Source organism: Gorilla gorilla, chromosome 8 (genome assembly GCF_029281585.2).
Source record: "Gorilla gorilla gorilla isolate KB3781 chromosome 8, NHGRI_mGorGor1-v2.1_pri, whole genome shotgun sequence".
In the NCBI taxonomy this organism is placed as follows: domain Eukaryota; kingdom Metazoa; phylum Chordata; class Mammalia; order Primates; family Hominidae; genus Gorilla; species Gorilla gorilla.
This window is the reverse complement of record NC_073232.2, coordinates 14643148-14670144: the sequence shown is the minus strand read 5'-3', so window position 1 is coordinate 14670144 and position 26997 is coordinate 14643148. Positions and strand designations below refer to the sequence as shown.

Sequence of the window (26997 nt, the reverse complement as noted above, 5' to 3'; positions counted from 1 at the left end):
AGTTCACTCTCCTATTTGTACTCTTTCTATTCTCTTTATTAAGGTTGGGGGGTTTTACAAACCTAGTATTTATAAACAGTAAGGAGAAGAGAATGATTTATATAGCACTGGAAGTACTGGTCATATAGTATAAATGTTATGAAGTACAGTAATATGGCTTCCTACTTTTACCAAAACTGCCAAATGTATTAAAGTTCAAAAATTAAAGAGAAAAAAGAATCTCAATTAAAACTAACTTGAAAGTAACCAATATACAAAAACTAGACTATCTCAGAAATGAAAGCAAACATTTTAGTAAGCTAAATTTAGACTAAATTGTCCTAATACTTTAATTATCAAGGCATTTAAAAAATCTTTTAATAAACTTCCAAGTATCAAAATGAAAGACTGTAAATAGAAAAGAATGAAATGTTTACGAATATTCTGAAGTTGATATACATGATTTATATATTCATTCTAAGTTTTACTTTTACTTTTGCTCAGTTTCACTTTCTCCTTCAATATACCAGTGCTTTAAAAAATAGGGATATTCTGAATAGATGCAAATAGCAAAACACCAGTTATAAGAGTTAAAATTAAAGCTTTACTAGCTGCATTACTCAAAACAAACTGGCAAACCTGAGCATTTTCAAATTCATTTTACAAATAATCTGTACTGCTAGCCTAAACACAAATCAAGATTTCTTTAGAAACAATAATTTTGGAAACTTTATATTTGATATTTATAAAAAAGCAAGAAAGTTTCAAAATTGAATTACCTATAGACTAATATTTGAGAAACACATTGTTTACACTGAAAGAAATGTTTTAAAAAGTAACTCTGGAAATGAAGACTGTGATTATCAACTTCTCTAAATTCTGTAAGTCATTAATAGGTAGGCACAGATTTAAGTTACATACGTCCTCATTTTTGAGCATCATAATGCACAATAACGAACTGAAAACTGGAGAGATGGTGCAATTAAAAACACTAATACAGGGTTTCCCAAATACATGGTCAGAGAACACTTCATTAACACCAGTGTGGGGAATACTGTTCCCTATATAGCTATAAATAAAGCCAATGATTTAAAACGAAGGAGGAGGAACAAGTACCAAATTATTTTTTGCTTATATATTTTTATTTCCAGAACTATTTATTTATGGTTAAAAATGCTTCCACTTTAGGCCAGTATTCTTCAATATATAGCAGTGTATGCATAAAAGCAGTGATTTTATGGTTAGCAGAGGTATGTTAAAAACAAAGTTGTTGGAAAATCATAGCTAATCTTAAATCTTTCATGGGTTCATAATGACATCAATTACACTCTCAAGAAAGCACAAGTTTCCTGTTCAGTAAATGAGGAGACAGATGAAAATTTCATCTAGAAATTTATTTGACGCTCTCCCTTCTTTACAAAATACACTTTCATTTGAGAGTCCAATCAGTGCACCAAACAATACAAACACTTTATGAATGAATGGTCTCATAATTGCTGAGCAATGCTCAAGCTTTATTTAAACATTCAAGATTACCAGACTATGAAAATGAAGAGGGGGCTATACCACAAAGAAACCTAAAAATCTAAGACGGTAACTTGAAAAGTGCTTGCCTATAAAGCGTTAAGTATATCCCTTAGGGCTTAAGTGACGAATAAACAGCATGTGAGAAAGGTTAAATTCAATCACAACAGAGGAACATACGTGTTTTATGTTGCAATTTGAAAAGTTAATCACCTATTACTTTTGGACTAATGATTATTTTAAAAAATATAGGTACTGGAAATCATAATTTTTTAAAGTCTTTTTGTTTTACATGATCTAAATTACAACTAAAAACATTTTAATCATTCTATTCTGGATTCATTAGTTATGACTTATAGCACTTAGTTTAATACCCACTCTTTTCTGATAGGGACCCTGTCTCGATCTTCTCTAAGAGAGAATGTAGCTGGGAGGGTGGTCTTAATTCATTTTCACCAAGTATACCGTCAGAATTCTTGACATAGTCCTGTTCTCTGTTAATGTCATAAATGCTAAAATGAAGAAAGAAAAAAAATCATAAAGTGAACAATTCTATTCATAACATATTTACTACAGAAACAAATGTTCACTGAGTAATTTGTATTAGGAATAATTATGTAATATTTATTTACCTCCTTTGACAAGTATTCTCAGCTAAAGACTTAATTTGTTCTATAAGCTATAACACATAATCTGAAATGTTTTTCCTCCAAAAGTCTTTAACTTCTAAAGAAAATTTTGTACACAGAAATATATTATGCTTAATCACTTTTGCCTTACTGAAAAAAAATCTTTCAAAATGAAGAGATCACAGAACCACATCTTTATTCCACTAGTTGAAAATAACGGAATCAAGCAGAACACAATTTACAAAAATCTCTCTCCTCCCCCAAATTAGTAGTATATATATTCATTAAACAAAACTATTAGTAGTGGTGACTATTATGCATCCAATATCATGCTATATCTTGGATTTATCAAGACAAATGGCAAACAGTCTCTATTACAGAGAAAACAGGCTCTACATTAAAAGAGTTCAGATTAGGCTGGGCGAGGTGGCTCATGCCTGTAATCCCAGCATGCCGGGAAGCTAAGGCAGGCAGATTGTTTGAACTCAGGAGCTTGAGACCAGCCAGGGCAACAAAGTGAGACCCCACCTCTATAAAAAACACAAAAATTAGCCAGGCATGGTGGAGTGCACCTGTAGTCCCAGCTACTTTGGAGGCTGAGATGGGATGATGGCTTGAGTCTGGGGGGAAGAAGTTGCAGTGAGCTGAGATTGCACCCCTGCACTCCAGCCTGGGTAACAGAGCCAGACCATGTCAGAAAGAGAGAAAGAGAGGAAAGGAAAGAAAGGAAGGAAAGGAAGGAAGGAAGGAAGGGAGGAAGGAAGGGAGGGAGGGAGGGATGGAGGAAGGAAGAGATAGAGAAAGAGAGAGAGAAAAAGGAGAGAAAGAAAGAAAAAAAAAGAAAGAGAAAGAAAGGAAAGAAAGAGAAAGCAAGCAAGTTAGCTCAGAATAGACAAGGAAGAAAAATCTGCAAAGAAATTAGTACTATAAATGTGTAGGAGTATCTAAAACATGATATAGTGGATGTACAGTGATATAACCAATTTTATGGAGATGGAGCTATGTCAAGAAAGATTTCATGGAGGCACAGATACTTGAAATCTGGAAGATATTCCAATGAGGAAGCCAAAAAAGGAAACTAGTGTACATTTTCTAGATAGCAGAAATAGTATGAGCAAATGAACAGTGGTTTAAACATGATACATTAAAGGAACTGCAAATAGTTTAATATGACTGATTAAGGGAAGAAGGGAGAGAAGAATAAGAACAAAGAAAAAGATTACAAAGGTGGTCAAGTTTTCAGTTTTTATCATGAGTCTGTGGAATAAGGATTTTAATATGCTTCACAAAAACAGCATGTATAGTTTTACAGCACATTTTCCCCCCAAAAAGAACTGGAGGTAGAATTGTGTGGATACATTCAAAATTTTTTAGGAAAAGTAGCTATGTTGATAATAATTCATGAAGGAGGTTGTTTATGTAGGGGAAAATTAGGAATAGGGAGACCAGGGTTCTGGTCTACCTATTGAACTCACTAGGTGCTACCACTAATGTGTTTTGAGACAGTGGTTAAAGACACAGTGGATTGACTTCCCAACAATCACGTCCCTTTTACTTCCCTTCCATAAAACCACAATTTTGTTCAGGTATCGGGTTATCCCATGGTTCAGAAGAAGTGTGTGTGTGTGTGTGTGTGTGCGTGCGCATGTGTGTGAAAATGAGTGAGGGAGAGTGAGTATGTGTGTGTGTGGGGTTGGGGGGGAGACAGAAAGAGAGAGAGAGAGAAAGAGAATGAGAATCTTAATTACTCTAAGATCATTATGATAATTCCACTCCCTTTGAATAGTGTTTGTTTTAGGAATAAACATGTGACTCAGTTCTGGCCAGTGAGATATAAACGGAAGTCTACAGAGAGAGTTCTGGGAAACCTTTCTTAGAAAAGGACTCCATCTTCTAGCCTAGGATCTTGTCTGAAGATGTGTTGCCTGGATCTCCTTGCAACCAAGATGGCAGCCAACATAGAACGGAACAGAACAGAAAGAAACTAGATCCCTGAACTGATAAACTAACCTGGGGGCTGCCTCATCTTTGGGCTTTATACATGAAATAATAAATGTTCCTTATTGTTTAAACTTTTATTGGAAGCTGAAGACACACTAACCGATGGATTTTGTTAAATTTATACTCTCTAAGGCCTCCTTTAGTTATAATTGCCTTTCTAAAGCTCCTTTCAGTTGTGACTCTACAAGGAACTTTACTGAAGGCTTGCTGTGCATGAGGCATGGTGCACTGGCATCAGGTAACTTAGCAAATTCCTTTTTTCTTTGCTGCCATGGATAGAGACGTTATCCTAGCATTTGTTAGCAAGGAAGCTATTGTTATTAATGATAACAATGGCTAACATTTGTTGGGTGCTTACTTTTTTTTTTTTTGAGAGAGAGTCTTGCTCCATGGCCCAGGCTGGAGTGTAAGTGGCTTGATTCTGGTTCACTGCAACGTCCACCTCCCGGGTTCAAGCAACTCTCTTGCCTCGGCCTCCCGTGTAGCTGGGATTACAAGTGCCCAGCAACATGCCTGGCTAATCTTTGTATTTTTAGTAGAGATGGGATTTCACCATGTTAGCCAGGTTGGTCTCAAACTCCTGGCCTCAAGTGATCTGCATACCTCGGCCTCCCAAAGTGCTGGAATTACAGGCATGAGCCACCGTGCTAGGCCTAGGTTTCACTACTTAACTGTATGTATTAATCATTGCTGAGCCATACTGTGTAGTCAAGTTCTTTTCTTACACCGTGTTTTGCTTTTCTGAATTTAAAATAGCTTAATTTTCAGTTACCAATCATTATTTCAGCTTGAAATTCTAGAGAACTAACAATATCCTCTGGATAAAGATAGATCAAAGATTTTGTCTGTTTTGAGCAGCTTCTTTTCTTTTTTTTGGAAGGACCTTTCTGGAGCACTATGTCTTCCAGCTTCAATCTGGGCTTGTGCCCTCTGATATTACTGCCTGGCTTTCTAACTTTGCTGGGAGATGTTAAGACACAAAATTGATCTACAGATTCAACACAATCTCAGTTTGCAGAAACTGATGATCTGATTGTAAAATTTATATAAGAAAGATATAAGCCAAAACAATTTTGAAAAAGAACAAAGCTGAAGGACCCACTACCTGATTTTGAGAATTACTACAAAGCTAAAGTAGTCAAGACAAGGTGGTAATGATACAAAGAAAATGCATATAGATCAATGGAACAGAATAGAGTCCAGATAACAGATTTTCAATATTGCCAGTATAATTCCACTGAGAAAGAATATCTTTGCAATAAATGCTGCTACAGAACAACTAAAATGGAGGAAAAAAACATGAACCTCAAACCTCTACTTTAAACCACAAAATTTAACTCAAAATGAATCACAGACCTAAACATAAAAACTATAACTATTTGGCTAAAATTATAAAACTTAAAAAATCATAGGAAAAAATGTACTTGACTATGGGGTACATAAAGTTTTCATAGGGCACAAAATTAGTGACCTAGAAAAATGTATACATCAGACTTCCTAAAAATTAAAACCAACTGATCTTCCAAGGTATCATTATTAAGAAATGGGAAATATTTGCAAAGCACCTGTACCTAGAATATATAAAAAACTCATAGACACATTTCACAAAATAAAGCATATAATAAAAAGAAACATGGGAAATGGATCAATATTATTAGTTATCAGGGAAGTGCTAATTAAAACCACAATAAAATAGTACTGCTCCAGTAGAATGGCTAAAAAGACTGAAAATACCAAGCATTGGCAAGGATGAGGAGCCTCTGGAACACTCCTAGTAGAAATATAAAGCCAACTGAAAAATTATATAGCCAATTTAAAAAATAACATCAGTTTCTTATAAACACATACTTACCATATGACCCAAAATTCTATTCCTAGATATTTACCCAAGAGAATAAAACATATCCACAAAAACACTTGCACATGAATGTTCAGAGCAGCTTTTTCACAGTAGCCTAAAACTGGAAGCAACTCCAACATTCATCAATAGGTGAATGGATAAACTTGTATATTCACACATAATAATAATCAGCAATTAAAAAAAGTAAAACTGATATATGCATGCATCTCAAAACATTAAACTGGGCAAAAGTCATCAGACACAAGAGTACATACTGTAAAATTCTATACATATACAGTTCAAGAAGCAGCAAAATTAATCTATAGTGATAAAAAGCATTTCATTAGTTGCCTACAGCAGGGGGCAGGAATAGGAAAATTGACTACAAGTGGGGTATGCACAAGGGAACTTTCTGGGGTGATGGACACACACTATATTTTTATTGGTGTAGTCATCACATGGTATATACATTTACCAAAATTCACTGAACTATATACTTAAATTATGTTCATTTTATTGTATGAAAATTAGACCTCAATGAAGTTGAGCTGAAAGCCCCAAAACAAAACCTAATGGTTATGAATTTGGCCACAAAGGAAATTCCAAGAGTACTAAAAAACAACTGATCTCTGACCAAAATCAAGTAAAATGACAATGTAACCATAAAAAGTTAATCTCAAAAGCCTCATGTTTGGAAATTTAAATTTTAAAAATCCTACATATAAATGGTTCATAAGTTAAAGAGTAACATGATCTAAGCTTAAGATATTATCTAAAATAGCTATAAGAAACTGTTCATTTCAAATGTATACATTACAAAAGAAAAACATTTAAAGAATCAATAAGCTACGGTCAATTCAAGAACTCAGAAAATGGAACAACACAGTAAACCCAAAGCAAATAAGAGGAGGAAATAAAAAGAGAAGATCAGATATTAATTAAACCGAAGAAAAAATAGCTGAAAAAAGATTAGCTTTTTGACAAAAAATATTGATATATCTTTAGTCAAATTAATCAAGGACAAAACAAGGCACTGAAAACCAACATTACAAATAAAAAGGAGTGTGATTTATAGGTACTATAAATTATAAGGGTAATAGAAACAATTTTTATAGAAAAAATTGAAATCATAGAGAAAATAGGGGAATTTTCTAGAAATAATTTATCAAAACCTACTTAAGAAAACAGAATATACCTACAACTATTAAATAAGTGGTAGAGTTAGTTGTTATAGGTATGTAAGTCTCAAGCCCAGAAGTTTTCCCATATAAACATTATTCTCAAGAATAAAAACTTTTTTTTTTTTTGAGATGGAGTCTCACTCTGTCACTCAGGCTGGAGTGCAGTGGTGTGATCTCGGCTCACGGCAACTTTCGCCTCCCAGGTTCAAGTGATTCTCCTGCCTCAGCCTCCCGAGTAACTGGGATTACAGGCGCCCACTACCAGGCCCAGGTAATTTTTGTATTTTTAGTAGAGATGGGGTTTCACCATCTTGGCCAGGCTGGTCTCAAACTCCTGACCTCAGGTGGATCCACCCACCTGGGCCCCCCAAAGTGCTGGGATTACAGGTGTGAGCCACCACACCTGGCCAAGAATGAAAACTTTCTCAAATTATAAGTCTAGCACAACCTTGAATGAAAACCCAGAAAGGAACAACTATAAAAGAACATTTTAAGGTAATATCACCAATGACAACACATGCAAAAAAATCTTAAATAAAAACATCAGAGGCCGGGTGCGGTGGCTCACGCCTGTAATCCCGCACTTTGGGAGGCAGAGGCGGGCGGATCACGAGGTCAGGAGATCGAGACCATCGTGGCTAACACAGTGAAACCCCATCTCTACTAAAAATACAAAAAATTAGCCGGGTGTGGTGGCGGGCGCCTGTAGTCCCAGATACTCGGGAGGCTGAGGCAGGAGAATGGCATGAACCCGGGAGGCGGAGCTTGCAGTGAGCTGAGATTGTGCCACTGCACTTCAGCCTGGGCGACAGAGTGAGACTCTGTCTCAAAAAAAAAAAAAAAAAAAAAAAAAAAAAAATCAGAAAAACCTAAACTAGCAATATATAAAAAATTATATAAAACAACATGACTGAGGTAAAGCTTATGCCAGGAATTCAAGGAAGGAAGGTGTAACATTAGACAATTTATTCATAAAATTAATCATACTGAGAGATTTAAAAAAACCTATGCCTTATTAGATATAAAATTCAACAGCCACTTGTGATTAAAAAGAGAATTCATAGTAAATAGATTACCTGATAAACAGATATCTAGAAAGCAGCCTATATATATAATGGTGAGACATTAAAGTACTCCCTTTAAAATCAGGAAGACAATGATCCCTAATATTATCTTCTAGTTAATTATTGAGAATTTAGCAGTTCATTCCTTTGCTGAAGTTTCCTTTTTCGTTTACTGATTAGCTGGTATCTGTCTTCTAGATGTTTCCTCAAGAAAGGCTCATATAAAAAGATGTAAAACCCTGAATGTTTAAAACTACCAGCCAGTACATAGTCTTTATGCCCAAAGGACACCTTGGCAGCACAAAAAAATATTTGGCTCACATGTTCTTTGAGTAGCTGACATGTAGTTCCTCTACTATTTTCTGGTATTGAATGTTTCTGTTATTCTGCACCAACCTGATTTTCTTTATATGATCTTTTGCCAGTTCAAATTTTTTACCAGAATATGTCTCAATGTTGCGCCAGTTTTCCCTGGAGCATGTTGTGTCTTTTCAATAGATTTAAGTCCTTTCTTTAAGGAAAAAGAAACATCTTAAATTATACTTTAAATTATGTATTCTACGGAATTGGTTTTCTTTTTTGGGGCTCCAGTTTTGCTCGTTTTGGATCTCTTTTGGCTGTCTTATCTATCCTTACTTACCAAAAAAAAAAAAAAAAATGACCATTTTAGTAATGAGATCAAAGCTATAATAAAAACTCTTCCATTAAAGAAAAGCCCAAGACCTTATAGCTTCACTGCTGGATTCTACCAAACATTTAAAGAGGAACTAATATAAATTTCTATTTGAACTCTTCAAAAAATTGAAGAGGAGGAAATATTTCCAAACTCATTCTACATCAGAGTACATTCTATATCAGAGTACATTACTCTGATACTAACACCAGAGGAGACAATGAAAAGAGAAAACTACAGGCCAATATCACAGATAAACATAGATGCAAAAATTCTCAATATACTAGTAAATCAAATTTAAAAACACAGTAACAAGATATTTGCCATGATCAAGTGGGATTCATCCCAGGGATGCAAGGATGGTCCAACATGTGCAAATCAATAAATGTGATATATTAACAGAACTAAGAACAAAAACCATGATTACTTCAACAGATGCTGAAAATGCATTTAATAAGATTTAACATCTGTTTATGATTTAAAAAAACCCTCATCAAACTGGGTATGGAAGGAACGTATCTCAAGTAATAAAGGCCATATATGACAAACCAATAGCAAACATCATCCTGAACAAGGAACAATTGAAAGCCCTTCCTCTAAGATATGGAACAAGACAAGGATGCCTACTTTCACCACTTTTATTCAATATAGTACTGGAAGTACTGGGCAGAGCAATTAGGCAAGAGAAAGAAATAGAGGGCATCCAAATCAGAAAAGAAGAAGTCAAATAAGCCTGTTCACAGATAACGTGATCTTATACTTAGAAAAACCTGGACTCCACCAAAAAAATTGTTAGAACTGATAAACAAATTCAGTAAAGTTGCAGGATACAAAATCAACATACAAAAATCGGTAGCGCTGGTATACACCAACAGCAAGCAATCTGAAAAAGAAATCAAGAAAGCAATCCCATTTACAATAGCTACAAAGAATATAACATACCTAGGAATCAATTTAGCCAAAGAAGTGAAAGATCTATACAAGAAAAACTATAAAACAATGATGAAAGAAATTGAAGTGGACGTTAAAAAATAGAAAGATACTCTATGCTCAGGGACTGGAAGAATTCATATTGTTGAATACTACCCAAAGCCAATTTACAGATTCAATGCAATCAATCCCTATCAAAATTCCAATGACATTCTTCTTCACAGAAATAGAAAACAAATCCTAAAATGTATATGGAACCACAAAATATCCTGAATAGCCAAACCAATACTGAGCAAAAACAACAAAGCTGGAGGCATCACACTACCTGACTTCAAAATTTACTACAAAGCTACAGCACTGGCATAAAAACAAAACACAGACCAATGGAACAGAACAGGGAACCCAGGTGTAAATCCATATAGAGCCAACTCATCATCGACAAAGGAGCTAAAACATACAATGGGAAAAGGACAGTCTCTTTGATAAACGGTGGTGGGAAAACTGGATAACTACATGCAGAAGAACAAAACAATCTTACCATATACAAAATTCAAATCAAAATGGATTTAAGACTTACATCTAAGCATCTAAGACCCAAAACTATGAAACTACCAGAAGAAAACACTGGGAAAACACTCCAGAATACTAGTCTGGCCAAACTTTTTTTGTTTAAGGCCTCAAAGGCACAGGCAACCAAAGCAAAAATAGACAAATGGGATTACATCAAGCTAAAAAAAAGCTGCTGCACAGCAAAGGAAACAATGAAGAGACAACCCACAGAATGGGAGAAAATATTTGCAAACTACTCACCCGCCAAAAGATTAACAACCAGAATATATAAGGAGCTCAAACAACTCAACAGCAAGGAAGCAAGCAAGCAAGCAAACACACACACACACCCCCACCCACCCACAAATAATCCAATTAAAAAACAGGCAAAAGATCTGAATAAACATTTTTCAAAAGAAGACATAAAAATGGCCAAGAGGTGTACGAAAAAATCCTCAACATCATGAATTATCAGAGAAAAGCAAATCAAAACTACGAGACATCATCTCGCCCCAGTTAAAATGGCTTTTACTAAAAGGACAAGCAATAATGAATGCCGGCAAAGATATGGAGAAGGGGGAACCCTTATACACTGCTGGTAGAAATTTAAGTTAGTACAGCCACTATGGAAAAGAGTACAGAGCTTTCTCAAAAAAATAAAAACAGAACTACCATATGATCCAGCAATTCCACTACTGGGTATATATCCAAAAGAAAGAAAATCAACATATCAAAAAGACATCTGCACTCCCGTATTTACGGCAACACTATTCACAACAGCCAAAATATAAAATCAACCTCAGTGTCCATCAACAGATGAATAAAGAAAATGTAGTATACACAATGCAATATTATTCAGCCATAAAAAAGAATAAAATCCTGCTATTTTCAGCAACACTGATGCAACTGTAGGTCATTATGTTAAGTGAAATAAGCCAAGCACACAGAGACAAATATCACATACTCTCACTCATATGTGGAAACTACAAAAGTGGATTTCATGAAAATAGAGAGTAGATTTGGTGGTTATCAGAGGCTGGAAAGGGTAGGAGGAAGGAAGGAATAAAGAGAAGTTGATTAATGGGTATAAATATATGGTTTGATAGAAGACCTAGTGTTAGATCAGTAGGTTGACTGTAGTTTACAATCTATTATATATTTCAAAATGAATAGAATTTGAGTGGTTCTAGCACAAAGAAAAGAGAAATATTTAAGGTAACAGATGACCCAACTACACTGACTTGATCTCTACAAATTATATGACTGTATTATCCCATGTATCCTAAAACTGTGTACATCTATTACGCATCAATAAAAATAAATGTGTACCTGTTTTACTCATTTTTCTCCTATCTTTTGTTTTCTTTCTTTGCATTATCAAAATTGTGGTAAAATATACTTACCATAAAATTTCATTTCTACTTTTATGATCTTTGCCATGGTGTCTAGTCTCCCTTGTGTACTTCTGAAATGGCTTGATCATTTTTCTCTATTTCTTTTTTTCTGCTGGTTCCCATTTCACATTCTACTGTTGTCTGGCTGTCTCTTCCTTGAGTTCTTGTATTTCTTCTTTCCAGTATTTCTCCATAACTTCTATGCTTCATTAATTTTATTTTCTAATACAATGTTGAGATATAATTCATACGGCATACAATTCACCCACATAAAGTGTACAATTCAATTGCTTTTAGTATATCCACAGAATTGTGCAACCTTCACCACAATCAATTTTAGAGTATTTTCATTATCCCCAAAGAAACCTTCTACCCCTTAGCTATCCTCCTCACCCCTCACTGGTTCCTAGGCCTAGGAAACCATAATTTACTTTCGGTCTCTACAGATTTGCCTATTCCAGACCATTTCCTATAAACAGAGTCATACAGCACGCGGTCCTTCATGATTGGCTTCTTTCACTTAGCCTGTTTTTGAAGTTCATCCATGTTAAAGCATATATCAATATTTCATACCTTTTTATGCCAAATAATATTCCACTTTGTGGATATACTACATTTTGTTTATCCATCAACTGATGCACATTTGGGTTGTTTCTACATTTTGGCTATTATGAATAATGATGCTATGAGCATTCATGTATAAGTTTTTATGTGAACGTGTTTTCATTTCTCTTACGTATATACCTTAGAGTAGAACGGCTTGCTCTTCCAGTAAATCTGTGTCTGCTCATCTGAGAAACTGCCAGGCTGATTTCAAAGTGGCTGCACCATTTTATATTCCCACCAGCAGTATACAGAAGGTTCCAATTTTTCCACAGCATTACCAACACTTGTTATTATCTGTCTTTTTGATTACAGCTATCTTAATGGGTATGATGTGGTATATAAATTTATTTTAAAATTTGTATTAAAACCTTAGGTCACATTTTCCATCTACTTCAAAATGTCAGCAAACTTTTTCATAAAGGGTCAGAAAATAAATACTTTAGGATTATGAACCACACGGTCTCTGTCACAACTACTCATCTCTACCGGTAGAGCATAAAAACAGCCATAGAAAATGCATAAATGGGAATGACCATGTCCCCATATAACTTTATTTACAAAAATAGGCAAGACCACAGGCAGTAGCTTGACCACTTGTGATTTATTTTCTGGTAATATTGTTTTGAAAAATATCGTCTGTAGAAAATTGTGGTTTTTCTCTCTCTTTTTTTATTTTTAATCATATAACTGTTCGGTTAACTAATGTTTATTAACAGACCATCCTAAAAGTTCACTGGCTTACAACCACAATCATTTTTTTATCACTCACATCTCTACAGTGTTCACTGAATTCAGCTTAACTCAGCTGGGGTGGCCCTCACTCTCCTATCTCTCATCTTCCCTCAACCAATGAGCTAGCAGACATGTTTTTCTCATGGAAATGGCACAGATAGAAAGAGAACAAATAAAAATACCCAAGGCCTCTTAAGGCTTAGGCTTGAAACTGATATGGTATCACTTTTACCTTAGCAAGTCACATAGCCAAACACAAAGTCAAGGAGTAGGGAAATATCTCTGTCACTTTAATGAAAGGAACTGCATAGGGTCATGGAGTGAATATAAGGAAAAGTAAAGCACTAGGGTCAATAATGCAATTGGTAGTGGTGATCGTTGCACAACCTTGGGAATAAATTAAAAGCCAGTCAACTGTACACTTTAAAATGGTGAATTTTATGGCATGTGAATTATATCTTCAATAATAAAAATAATATAAAAGAACAAAAAACATAAAACATAAAAAATACCATCTACCAGACAGTCACTGTATGGATGCTGTACATACTATTTTTGTTATACATGTCTGAATAAGATGAATTATCCTGGACTGTTATCAGAAGATTCAGGGTGTAGGGAGGGGTAGGGCACTTGTCATGTTTCTTTAGGGTTCCCTCTGTTCCTAAATCAGAGGACTGCTGTTTTATAATATGGTGCCTTGTTCCTTATCTAATCTCCAAATGTAATCTGGTTCAGGAGGGCCTTTATTGCCAGCTCTGCTTGCCTCTTAGAGACACAACCCTTGCTTTCCAAGGTTATGCACTCATTTCTAGGAGTATTTTATTAGCACTAAGATCTCTGCCTCCCCCATGCCCCACCCAGGCACTTTCTCATTCTGCTTTCTCCTTCCTTGATACCATATGGCTCCTCAGTCTTAGCCAGGTATACGAGACTTCTCTCTTTGGATAGGGCTGATTCTGGATATGAATAAGTTGCTGGAGAGACCTGAAATATGCTTCCTCTGCGCAACTTTATCTTTGTCACAGAACTGTTGGAACTTCCCACTGGGGATACCTAACAGCACTTGCATACAATTTGAAGTTAAGAAGGTTTCCTTTTTCCCTGAATTTGTTAAAATGCAGTTTAAGAGCTAGCACCTCGTTCTCTGACCCCATTCTTCTTTTCAGAAGTAGGAAGAAAATCAATCTGGTCTTGTTCCTTTTGGAACTATACATTCGGTACAATGAAGTTTTGTTTATTTTTTGTTTGTTTCTGTTTTATTGATCAGGGCACTTAACAGGCCCTTTCAACCTAGAAACTCACCCTCTTCAGTTCTGGGACACAGATAGTTTCCTTCCACTGTATTAGATGAAGAACCTCCTTGGTTGGCCCTCTAATTTTCTCATCATTTCACTCTTATTTTCTAATTCTTGTGCTCTTCTGGTTTTTTGGGGAGAATTCTTCAGCTTTATTATCTAAACCTTGTATTAAATTTTTAAGAAATTTCTTCTGTCGCAGCAGTTTTTTTATATAAACTTTTTCATCTTTCACAGATGTAATATCTTCTCTTTAAAGATACTAGTTTTATTTGTTGAAGTTTCTTCTGTTCCCTGAAGTAAATCTATTTATACTCAGCTCCTTTTATTTCCTACTTGGTCTCTTTTTCATTAGAGACTTTCATCCTATGGCAGGCGACCCTTGGCTGTACATTTATACTCAAATGTGAGGCATTTAAAAGCTGACTAGGGCCAGGCACCAGTGGCTCACACCTGTAATCCCAGTACTTTGGGAGGCCAAGGCAGGAAGATCACAAGCCCAGGAGTTGAAGACCAGCCTGGCAACATAGTGAGACCCCATCTCTACAAAAAATAAAAATATCAGCTGGACGTGGGGGCATACGCCTGTATTCCCGGCTACACAGGAGGCTGAGGTGGCACGATGGCTTGAGCCCAGGAGTTCCACGCTATAGTGAGTTATGATGGCGCTACTGCACTTCAATCTGGGTGACAGAGTGAGGCCCTGTCTCAAAAAATGAAATAAAAGTTGACTAGAAGCTGTGGTATGTGAACAATGCTTCCTGACCAGCGGCTGTACTCTCCAGGTGATCTGATGGATCCAACTGTTCAATCGGGTGAATTTCCATAGTTCATATCTGTTAAATACTTTGCCATGGGCTGGTAAGTTTCCCCAGCTAAGAATCTGTTAATATTTTGTTGAGGGGCATGTAAGCCTGATAGTTTGGAAGCCAATCAAAAAAAGACAACCACTCTAGGTTCAGCATGTTGACCTGACTTTCACTCAATCCTCATTTTCATTTAGGTGCTTCACCCCCACCTTAGCCATCTGGAGCCTCCTAGTTAATGTCTCCTGGGTATAAACCTTCAGTCTTCTGTCAAGGTAGAGGAGAGAGTAGTTGTCTGGGTGTGTGGGAGTGGAGAAGGGGTTCCAGGGTATCAAAAATGATAAAGACCATCAACCAACCCTTCTATTCCCACCCCATCCTGTAATTCTTGACTTCAGAAGTACTGTACTTGATACCCCCAATTCCTAAAACTTTTCCAGATTCTGTGGAAAGAATCTGCTTACTCCTTGTTGGGTTACCTCTCTTCAGCTTTCAGCATTCTCTAATTCATGAAATCATTTACTACTTGCCCATCTCCTTTCTAGTTTCCCAAATACTGATTTCAGCTATATCTTCCTCTCACCTTCTCTTGATCTTTGTGGATTTATATCCTTATTCTTTTACTATAATCTTAAGAGAGACTTCCAAAGAGTGTATACAATTGAACATGTTAGACTAAAAGTGTCTACTTAACCTGTCTTAATTTCTACCATTAAAAAATGATGCAGATACCTCCTACAATGGTAGCTACTATTGCCATTATTTTATATTTTGTGTAATTATGAAGACCTCATTTTACTAATGCACCCACCACAGCCCTAATTACACACCAAATCAATACATACTAATTTAAATAATTAGCTATTAGTGTATATGTATGTACTCAACAGTCATTTACTCAAATGCATAAAAAGCACAATCTAAAGATCTTCAATGATATTCTCTCAAAGCATCCTGTCCTTTTCTTGCATGATTTATAATTACATATGTGTAGTTTCTTCATTAATGTCATTTTCCTTAATGAGCCAAGCAATATCATGGCAGGAACCATATCTGTTTTGTTTACTACTGATTACTCAGCACCCAGTCCAATTCCTAGCACATAGTGTTTAGTAAATATGAATTTGGTAACTGAAGAATAAATAATACTTGGCTATTTAATCTGTTCCGAAACTCAGAAAAAGAAATGAAACTTCTCAATTGTTTTTACAAAGCAATCAGATGCAAATACCAAAACTAGACAAAACACATTAAAAAACAACAAGTATAGACTGATCTCTTATGAATATTTATATAAAAATCCTAAATATATGCATTGGCAAAGTAAATCCATCAGGACATTAAAATAATAACAGATCAATTAGGGCTCATTCCAAGATGCAAAAATGGTTCAATAAATAGTAAATCCATAAATTTAACCATACTAATAGGTCAAAATAAAAAACCACAAAGGGGCAGCTGGGTTCTGGGATCGGGGTAGGAGAGCCACATGTCAGACTGTCAAAAGGAAGTTACTATATAACGTTCACCAGATGCTTTGTAACATGCAAATTTTTGTTGCTGCACAGTATTTCTTCATTTATGCATGCTATTTTTTACCATACTTAATCCAAAAACAAATTAAGATGCCCCCAAAGAAAACTATTTAGTAACAGTGAAAAATGTCCTACCATAAATTATTCAGGAGAAAGAAAGTTCCAAAAGATGTATATGTGTAATATACCATATCTTAAAGAATATAAACCACAATTTAAACAATGGTCATCTTCTGCACACTTATCAATATCTGGTATTTTTTCTTGTTTATCTGATTGTCCTCCAACCACTAGATTAGTTTCACGAATACAGGGCTTTGTCCTTTTCAATGTTGTATGCCAGTGCTCAGAACAGTGCCTGTTATACAGTAGGGTGTCAATAAATATTTACTTAACAAATTAATCAATTAGTTTTCCAGATCACTTTATTTCTAATTAAAGCCCCTCAGTACCCTCTCACTGCCCTCAGAACACAAAACACACCCTCCTGGCCACGGACAAGTAAAATTTGGTCCCTGCCAATTTCTTACACCTCATCTTGCTCTACTTTTCCCTGACTTACTACTGAGTGGCAGCTACATGGATTTTTCTTTTTATAGCTTTTTCCTCTGTTAAGGCCTTTGTGCGTGCTGTTATTTCTGACCAGAATTCTTTTTTTTCCCTCCCCATTCCTCCCATGGTTGAGCTCTTTCTGTTCCTTTAGTGACATCTATTTAAGTCATCCACTCAGATAAACCTCTGATTACCCCGCTGCAAGTGTTTTCTTTAAAGCATTAGAACATGGAATTATTATAAATTTACTTTTTGGTGGGTTGGGAGAGATCTATTTTCCCCAGCAGAATGTAAGGTTTATAGAGGCAGGCATTGTCTGTTCACCAAAGTCCCCAGTGTCCAACAGAGCTCCTAGCACCACAGTAGATAATCAAATATTCTATGAAGTTATCTTTGGATGGGACAAGTACAGGTAGTTTTTGCTTTACTTTTTACAGCTTTATATATTATCTGAAATTTTAAATAAACATAATCTGGGTGAAATAAAGCTATTTCCACTTTGGAAAAAAGATCTCCTATAGTCCTAAGTAGCAGCCAGTTATAGTTGTGGTTTCGTGGGGGTTCCCCCCTCCTCCAGGGATGAGGTTGCCCAGGTTGGTCTTGAACTCCTGAAGTTACAGGTTTTTTTTTAATGAAGAAAATGTAGAGAAAACAAATAGCATTTCCCATAAGTCAAAACAGAGACCCAGAAAACAAAGTGACCCTATTAAAAGCCAAAAAATACAATTTGAGAAATACACAATTTTCACAGAAACAAACATTCATTAAAAATTTTTTTGCCACGTACGAGTTTAAACCAAGATAATCACGGCACGCACAAAGGGAGTAAAAACTAAGGTAATAACCTGCAAATACTTGAAGCGCAAAGTCAATGTGCAATCCCTGTTCTACATTTCAAAAGATGACCTTAGCTATTGTAGGTTTACATAGGCACACACACAACTAGCACCGTCTCTCTGGTGGTTCTGCAAGGGCTCCACCACTACCACACACAATCCACTCACAATCAGGAGTGAAGTTAAGCCTTCGGGTACCATACAAAAGTGTCTTTCATCACCAGGGCTCTGCTGCGGGGCCTCACTGACCCTGCCAAAGCTTCTCTCCCCACACCCTCACCAGAAGGTAAAACGTTACTAGACAGAATAGGCCCATTTTCTCGGGTCTCCTTCGCACTCAGCGCTGTATTAACAGTCACCTCCGTGGGTGAGCCCGCCCCAGGCACAGCGGGGGTCAGAGCTTCCCACAACAGCATGTGGGAGACCTGGGCCCCTCCCTGACTCACCTCATGGTGTGTGGGGGAGGGGGGCTGTGTCTCTGCTCCGCCGGCAGCCCCTCCGGCCCCCTCCCGCCAGCCAAGGCCAGTGCGCCGGGGCGGGGAACTCCGCTCAGGGCGTGCAGAGCGTGTAGGGCGCGGGGCCGGCGGCGCCTTTTGAAAGTCAACAAGGGCAACGCCGGCTCCGCGAGCGGAGCCCAGGGGCATGGCCCTGACTCGGCGCCCACGGACCCCACAGAACGAGGGGATCCCTGCAAACCCCACTGAGCCCGTACAGCCAACAGGGCTGGGAGATCCCCGCACACTCCGTAGACCCAACGGAGCTTGTAGCGGGTGGGGACTCCACACACCAGGGAACCCTACAGAACCCGCAGGACCCCAGGACCCTGCAGACCTGGGCGGGCTCAGTCGTCAGAACGGAGCACAGGACAGCAAGCCAACTGCCCCCGAGTTCTTGGACGTCACACAGTAACCCCACTAGGAGGATGGTTTTAGTATTATTTTACAAAGCTCACTCCAAGCTCCAATTTCCTTAAGTGTCCTACCCGCAAGCCCCTAGTAAGGATATCTATCAATCTCAGGTCTAATCTAAAATACACGTTCTTTTCACTACAGTGATCTCAAGTTATTATAACTCCTCGTCCCACGTCATTTATGCAGCCTCACCGGCAACAGTTTGATGCAGCTTTTTAAATTTACTATGTAGATAATAAAAAATGTATTTATACATGTCACAAAATTAAAAAGTCATAATGAATATGGCTTTTTTTTTTTTTTTTTGAGACAGAGTGCAGTGGCACAATCTGGGCTCACTGCAACCTCTGCCTCCTGGTTTCAAGCGATTCCCCTGCCTCAGCCTTCTGAGTAGCTGGAATTACAGGCATGGGCCACCACGCCTAGCTAATTTTTGTATTTTTAGTAAAGGCGTTTCACCATGTTAACCTGGCTGGTCTCAAACTCCTGACCTCAACTGATCAGCCCGCCTCTGTCTCTCTAAGTGCTCAGATTACAGGCGTGAGCCACCATGCCAGGCCTGAATATGGTTTTTTAATACTTCGTATATCTTCAGGAAAATTGATACCAATGCCTGGGGTAGGGATGAGGTCCTTTCCCAATAAGCCATGCAGCCCTAACAAAATTCACGAAAAATTTAATCAAATGGAGGTGCAGGGGGAAGATGAAGTGTTTGGCCTGATCTAAGGACATCTTTACTCATTATGTTTTAACTAAGCAATCTAAGATACCCACATGCATTGCCTAGAAGAAAGCCTAATTAGTAGATCTTATTCATCATTACCATTAGTGTGTTGTATAGCATATAGGATAATTTGAACTTATAAAGCAAGTTAAATTCATAAACAATTATGTAGATTAACAAAGAGCTATTCAAAATAAAAAATTCACTAAGGTATTTAGTATATCCAGTAGGAGAGAAATTACCTTTTTTAAAAACTTTTTTTTTGGAATTACACCCCTTGAGTAAAGTGTATTACACCTATGTACTATGACTTTTTCATTTAGCTGTGGCTTGCTTATTTTTGGATTTAATATTCAATTTCTGAAGATTGTTTTAACATTCTCAAAATCCAGTCTACCACGAAAAGTATTTTTGGTAATCAGGCTGATGCTTATAAACACCACAATTTTTTTCCTCCTACATTATGTAAAAACAACAACAAATTCTTTAGAGACCATACTTTTTATATTCAAGATCACATAACTTTTTTTTTTTTTTTTTGAGACGGAGTCTCACTCTGTCGTCAGGCTGGAGTGCAGTGGCGTGATCTCGGCTCGCTGCAATCTCTGCCTCCCAGGTTCAAGCGATTCCCCCGCCTCAGCCTCCCAAGAAGCTGGGACTACAGGCATGCACCATCATGCCCGGCTAATTTTTTGTATTTTAGTAGTGACAGGGTTTCACCATGTTGGCCAGGATGGTCTCGATCTCCTGACCTTGTGATCCACCCACCTCGGCCTCCCAAAGTGCTGGGATTACAGGCGTAAGCCACCGCGCCCAGCCTCAAGATCATATAATTTTCATTAGAATTATTTCAAAGCTTATATGGTGACTTTTTAAAACATCTCTATACAGTAATGACCATTGTTCTGGCTCCTCATCAACTGGGTTTATGAGTTTGTGCTTTGGCATTAAACCATCTTTTGCCTGTATAAAATGGTTGTATCATATTCATTAATATACTTATTGCAAGGATACACACTGTTAAGTAGTTTTGTCCCTCTTACAAAAATATCCTGAGGATAAATTCCTCTCAGAAACAATTATATTTCAAGACCCACTTTTGGGTACTCTTGATTATTACATATGGCAAAAGAGAACGTGACATCTGATTTATGCCAGAATAAAGATAACTATGTATGGCCACCACCTCTACATGTAGCCCACCAAAATGTCCTGCGCACAGATAAATAGGGGATATGCACAAGGGTAAAGTAGGTGCCCCAACTGGACAAACCTCAGGCATTGGGATCTTGAATATTCTTTCTCCTAATGAGGGAGCAGGTGTACATGAAAGGTTCTAAACAGGGTCTATTTCACCATGCCAAGGAGGGTAGTGAATCTTTATACAAAATATTAGCAAGGGATTTAGTTCTCCGATTAAATGTAATTAAAATCTTACTAGGAGAAAACAAAGTACACTCCAGATACATTTCTTATGATAAAAACAGTAATTTTAAAAAGCAAATTAAAAAAGCCAACTAAGCCAAGCAATAAAAGCAAAAGCTGGTTATTTGTAGATTAATAATAAAATAGGTAATCTTTTAGCAAATATAAATAAGTAAAAAGGAAAGAATTAAATATTGAAAGCAAAGACGATACAACCACAAATACAAGGAAGATATTTCTAAAATTATAAATCACCATGTATAATTTATATCAATAAATCTGAAAACTATAAAAATATAATTTACCAACATTGGTCTAAATGGAAGAAACATTTAAATAAACCAATAATGATGAAGAAAATGAAAAGAGTAGTCAAAAACTCTACCCCCTCTTCCAAAAGACTAGTTCCAGAGATTTCCTGTTTTACTTTTAACTTATCAAAAATTATCAAAAATCCACAAGTTTGGCAATGTACGTCTGTTGGGGAAGCTGTGGGAAACAAAGTGAAAGAAGAGTAAAAGACCAGAAGAAAATATTTACTATGTAGATAATTTAAAAAATTATTTATACATTAAAATAAATAACAGGAATGGAAATCACATTTAATAAATTATGAATAAACACATTTAAAAACATCTCCAATTTACAGATTTAAGAAGACAATCCCAAGCAAGATACATACATGCTTGTTTTTTTGTTTTTTTGAGATGGAGTCTTGCTCTGTCGCCCAGGCTGGAGTGCAGTGGCGTGATCTCTGCTCACTGTAACCTCCGCCTCCCGAGTTCAAGCAATTCTTCTGCCTCAGCCTCCCGAGTAGCTGGGACTACAGGCGCGCACCCCCATGCCGGGATAATTTTTGTATTTTTAGTAGAGACAGAGTTTCACCATATTGGTCAGGCTGGTCTTGAACTCCTGACCTCATGATCCGCCCACCTCGGCCTCCCAAAGTGTTGGGATTACAGGCGTGAGCCACAGCACCCGGCCAATACATACAAGTTAACAGCAAAACAGCAAAAAGCTAAAGATCAAAAGAAACAACAAAAGAACCCACAAAAAACAGTCAGAACAAAATGAATTGATAGACTGATAGGTGACTTTTCAATAGCAATAATGAAAGCCAAAAGACAGAGGAATAAGAGCTTCAGCATGTTAAAAGAAAACAATTGCCAACTTTTGTATTCAGCAAAAACATCGTTCAAGAATGGCTGCAAAATAAAGACATTTTCAGGTGAACAAAAACTGAGTGTTCATCATCAATAGATCTTCAATAAAAGCCATTCCAAAGACTGTACTTTTTAAAGGAGACAGGGTCTTGCTCTGTCACCCAGGAAGGAGTGCAGTGGCATGATGATGGCTCACTGCAATATCAACCTTCTGGGCTCAAGCAATCCTCCCACCTCAGCCTCCCAAGTAGCTGGGAACACAGGTGTGTGCTACCACGCTCCACTAATTTTTTTTTTTTTTTGTAAAGATGGGGTCTCACTATGTCGCCCAGGCTGGTCTCAAACCTGGCTGAAGCAATCCTCCCAGCTCAACTTCCCAAAGTGCTAGCATCACATGCATGAGCCCACGCACCCAACCAATTTTCTGAAATTATATAATGAAATGTGTCATCATGTGAAAGAGCTGCATAATTCAGTGAACCAATATTTTCCAAATGACACGTGTGTAGGTAAAAGAGCCCTTGAAAGTGCACAGTAGGCCAATGTTAATGTCAGAGCATGAGAAGTTCGTTCATATGATTTGCAATTCTACACTGCAGCTAACGTTTAACAAATTGTTAGGGGCTGGATGTTATAGTCCCAGTGCTTTGAGAGGCGAGGCAGGGGGACTGCTAGAGGCCAGCAGTTCGAGACTAGCTTGGGCAACATAGCAAGACTGTCTCTACAAAAAAAAAAATTAAAAATTAGCTGGGCCTGGTGGTGTGTGCCTGTAGCCCTAGTTACTCAGGAGGCTGAGGCAGGATTGTTTGAACCCAGGAGTTGGAGGCTGTAGTGAGCTATGATCACATCACTGCACTCTAGCCTGGGCGACAGAGCAAGACACTGTCCTAAAAAACAAAACAGAAACAAAAACACAAAACTGTTAGGTTTTGATGAGTATCAAAAAAGAACATAATCATCTGAAAAGATTATTAAAATATTCATCTCTTTTCTAACTACTCAGCTGAATGAGGCTGGATTTTCTTCATGCACTTCAACCAAAATAATACATGGCAACACAATGAATACAAAAGCAGATGAGACTCTAGTCATTAAAGGAGACATTCAGCATATTTGCAAAAATGTACAAAAATCCCATTCTTGTCACTAATTTTGGGGGGATAAAATATGTTAAGATGTAATGGGTTATTATATTTAAAGGTACCAATAAATAAACATACATTTCAAATTTATCAGTTTTAATATCTAATACGGTAATTATCAATTGATATAATCCAATAAACAAAAGATCTTTGGGATCTTCAGCGGTCTTTTGAGACGGAGTCTCACTCTGTCACCCAGGCTGCCGTAGAGTGACACAACCTTGGCTCACTGCAACCTGTCTCCCAGGTTCAAGTGATTCTCTTGTCTCGGCCTCCCGAGTAGCTGGGACTACCTGCACCTGCCACCACACCCGGCTAATTTTTGTATTTTTAGTAGAGATGGTGTTTCGCCATGTTGGAAAGGCTGGTCCCTAACTCCTGACCTCAAGTGATCCACCTGCCTTGGCCTCCCAAAGTGCTGGGATTACAGGCGTGAGCCACTGTGCCTGGCCCCCTCAATGGTTCTTGAAAAGTGTAGAGGGGTCCTGGGAATAAAGTTTCTAAATTGCTAAACTATAGGCACGTGCTTTAACACGAGTGAATCTCAGAAACAATGTTTAACAAAACTAACTCATAGAATACAGAATATGACTTTATTTAAATAAAGTTCAAAAACAGGTAAGAGTAAACAATGCTAGTTAAGGATATCTATATAGGTGATTAAACTGTTTAAAAAGGCAAGGGAATAATTAACACAAAATTAATAATGGCCATGGTAACGGGGGGCAGGGAACGCATTCCTCCTGGGGTAGAAACACACAAAAGATTTCCAAACTAACTAAAGTTTCTAAAGCTTTTATTAATTTTTGTTATGAAATATACCATTAACATGTACTGACAAAAAGCATATTTATTACACAGATACGCTTTGTCAGTACATATTAATGACATATTTCACAATAAAAAATTTTTAAAGAAAAGGGAGATGTACATATTCTCTTAGAAGGAAAAACTCAAATAAATGTCTCTTTTCAGATTATATATTCAACACCATCACAAACAATATCCCAAGATTTTCTATAGGACTTAAAAAGATAGTTTTAATTTCTTCTGGAAGAAAAAATGCAAAAGAAAAACCCAAAGCTCTTTTTCAAAAGAAAGTACCAAAATATATTATAAAACTATGATAATTAAAATGCTACGGTAATAGTTACATGGGCGAAAGAAAAGAGAGCTCAGACCCAATAAAAACATCAGCAAATGATATGACCTGCCTAAAAAGATTTAACTTTTGTATTCACCAAGGAAGATAAAAATTAAAACACAATGTTACTTTCAATTACTAGGTGGCTAAGATATTTTAAAAATACCATTATCATCCAGTGCTGGCTAGCATGGAGATAAAAACACATCTTTTGAGCGAGTGAACATAAAAAGGTACAATCATTTCAGGGCAATTTAGCAACATTATTATCCAGCACTCTCATAAGGAGTCAATTCTACAGAAATACTATCATGACCACCTGAAGCACTGTTTATAACAGCAAGAGATAATCACTGCAGTATTGTCAGTTATAGGGATATCTTGAAAATAACTTGAATGGCTACCAACAGAAAAATGAAATTCACTTGATAAATACATGCCGTATTGATCTATTTTTACTGAACAGATAGTATACTGTATTTAACAAACACCATGTCTCAGTCAAGTTCTTAGGCACTTCACCGATTTTAACCCATTTTAACAACTATGTTTGGACCACAGGAGATGCTTATAATCTCCCTTTAAAGAAAATTAGTTACATTTGGGCAAATGTTCTGTATACACAAAATTTCAAATATACCGTCTTGGTCTTCCTTAACATAATTGTGGACCTTTTGTCACCCTTTTTCTGGCCTGGCTTAGTTATTTATTGATGTACAGTACAGGACATACTGCATACAGTCAGCCATTCCTATAAGGCAGTTTTTCGACAGAAGGGTATTCTTGCACCGTTAGGGGACACTGCTTTGCTATAAACCTCCTAGGCAGGATTACCGCCAGGCTCACCCCTAGTTTTATTCAGGGAACACTGTAGACTCTAGGATCGAGAATGCTATTCCAATAATACCATACACTTGTATGCCACATATTTAAGTTTTGGATACACTTTCATCAACTTTTCTATTCTAATTTTACCTTACAGGGAGAATAAGGAAGAGTAAGCGTGGTTTGTTTAAAGTTACAGATTTCAAATAGACAAGAAGCGACTAAGAGAAACTTGAGAATTCCCAAAGTAATCTTCCTCAAAATTTCAGTCATCAACCCAGTTCTCCCACGAAACGCTGCTTGGCGCCGCCTTCAGACAAACTTCTGTGTTGCTCGCAGCAAGTTATCCTAACGCGGCTTGCGTTTGCTGCTAAAATGACCCTCCCTTCGGAGAGACCTGTTTTACCCTAAAAAGAAAAGGTGGCGCATTGCCATGAAGTCTCGAGTAGCAGCAGGCTTCACACAGAACCCGCAGGAAATGATTTCCCAGCCGGGGCAAACCCGAAGACGGAAACTTCAGCCAAGAACTTATCATCATATCCCTGAGGACGCAGCTGTCCCCTGACAGGCGACGCGAACGAAACGCCTCAAAAAGGGGCAAGATGACACGGTTAGGATCTCCCCGCCGGCGACACCGAGCGCGGCCACAGGTTGTAGCGCAGGACAGAAGGTTGAGTCATCTAGAAGGCGCCGACCCCTCCCACCCCCTCACCCAGAGCGCGGCAAAAGGCAAGGAGAACGCGTCGACCCTCGCAGCCAAGCCCCGGCAGCTGCCCCAGCGCTCAGCCTCGGGGACCCGCCGTCCTCCTCGCAGGGTTCCCGGGCGCCCAGGCCGAGGAGGGACTTACCCGTCCTTGGCGTGGCCGCCGCCCCCGAGGACCTGAGATCCCGGCTCGGCCTCCTTCCCATGCTTCTCCCGGCCGTGCCCTGCGTCCTCCCGGGCCCTCGCGACACCGGCGCACGTGGGAAGCACCAGTCGCCGGCTCCGCGCTCCCGCGGGGAGCCCCCTCAGGGGCACGCCGTCCGCCCCAGCCCCGGGGTCCTCGCCGCGGGCGCTGACAGGGACGCCGCGGCCGCCCGCGCTCTGTCTCCCGTCAGGGTCACGGGCAAGAGGCAACCCCGGGACGCCCGGCAGCCTGCGAGAACATGTCGACTTTCTCTCTGACCGGCGCTAGCAACCGGAAGCAAAACCTCGCGGCCAAAGGAAAAGAAAAGGGGAGGGGGGGCAAAAAAAGAAAGTGAAAACTGAAGTGAGGCGTCCCCCTCAGAGATGGGAACCAATCGCCGGGAAGAAACCAAGGCGCAGGCGCGGACCGAGGTCAGCGTCCACGCGGCGCTCGCGTCTCCCCTCTGCGCAGGCGTAAGACCACAGCTCGCTCCTGATTGGGCGGCCGATCCCAACGAGCGCGTGGTGTCTCGCGCTGCCGACCCTTAACAGGATGCGGAAGATGCCCTTGGGAAGAGGCGGGAGAGGCTCTCTCGGCTGACCTAGCGTGCCGTGGCTGTGGCCCACGTGGTCGCGTTCGGGCGCCTT

At 38.2% G+C, this 26997-nt stretch overlaps 1 protein-coding gene across 16 annotated transcripts in view; it reads right to left on the bottom strand.

Annotated features, from left to right (window-relative positions):
- Positions 1–26723, bottom strand: part of TASOR2 (transcription activation suppressor family member 2) — a 79827-nt gene extending 53104 nt beyond the window's left edge. For 6 of the 16 annotated variants that reach the window (XM_055353134.2, XM_055353140.2, XM_055353137.2 and 3 more), the window contains exons 1-2: positions 11774–18539; positions 1882–2015 (exon numbers count right to left, since the gene is read on the bottom strand). In XM_055353134.2, coding sequence (XP_055209109.2) covers positions 1882–2015; positions 11774–11853 — 214 coding nt within the window. In that variant the 5' untranslated portion in view covers positions 11854–18539. Of the gene's footprint in view, positions 1–1881; positions 2016–11773; positions 18540–18575; positions 19339–26311 lie in introns of those variants that run through there. The other 10 variants (XM_055353145.2, XM_055353143.2, XM_063709852.1 and 7 more) reach the window with 7 other exon arrangements.
- Positions 26724–26997: the final 274 nt, after the last annotated feature.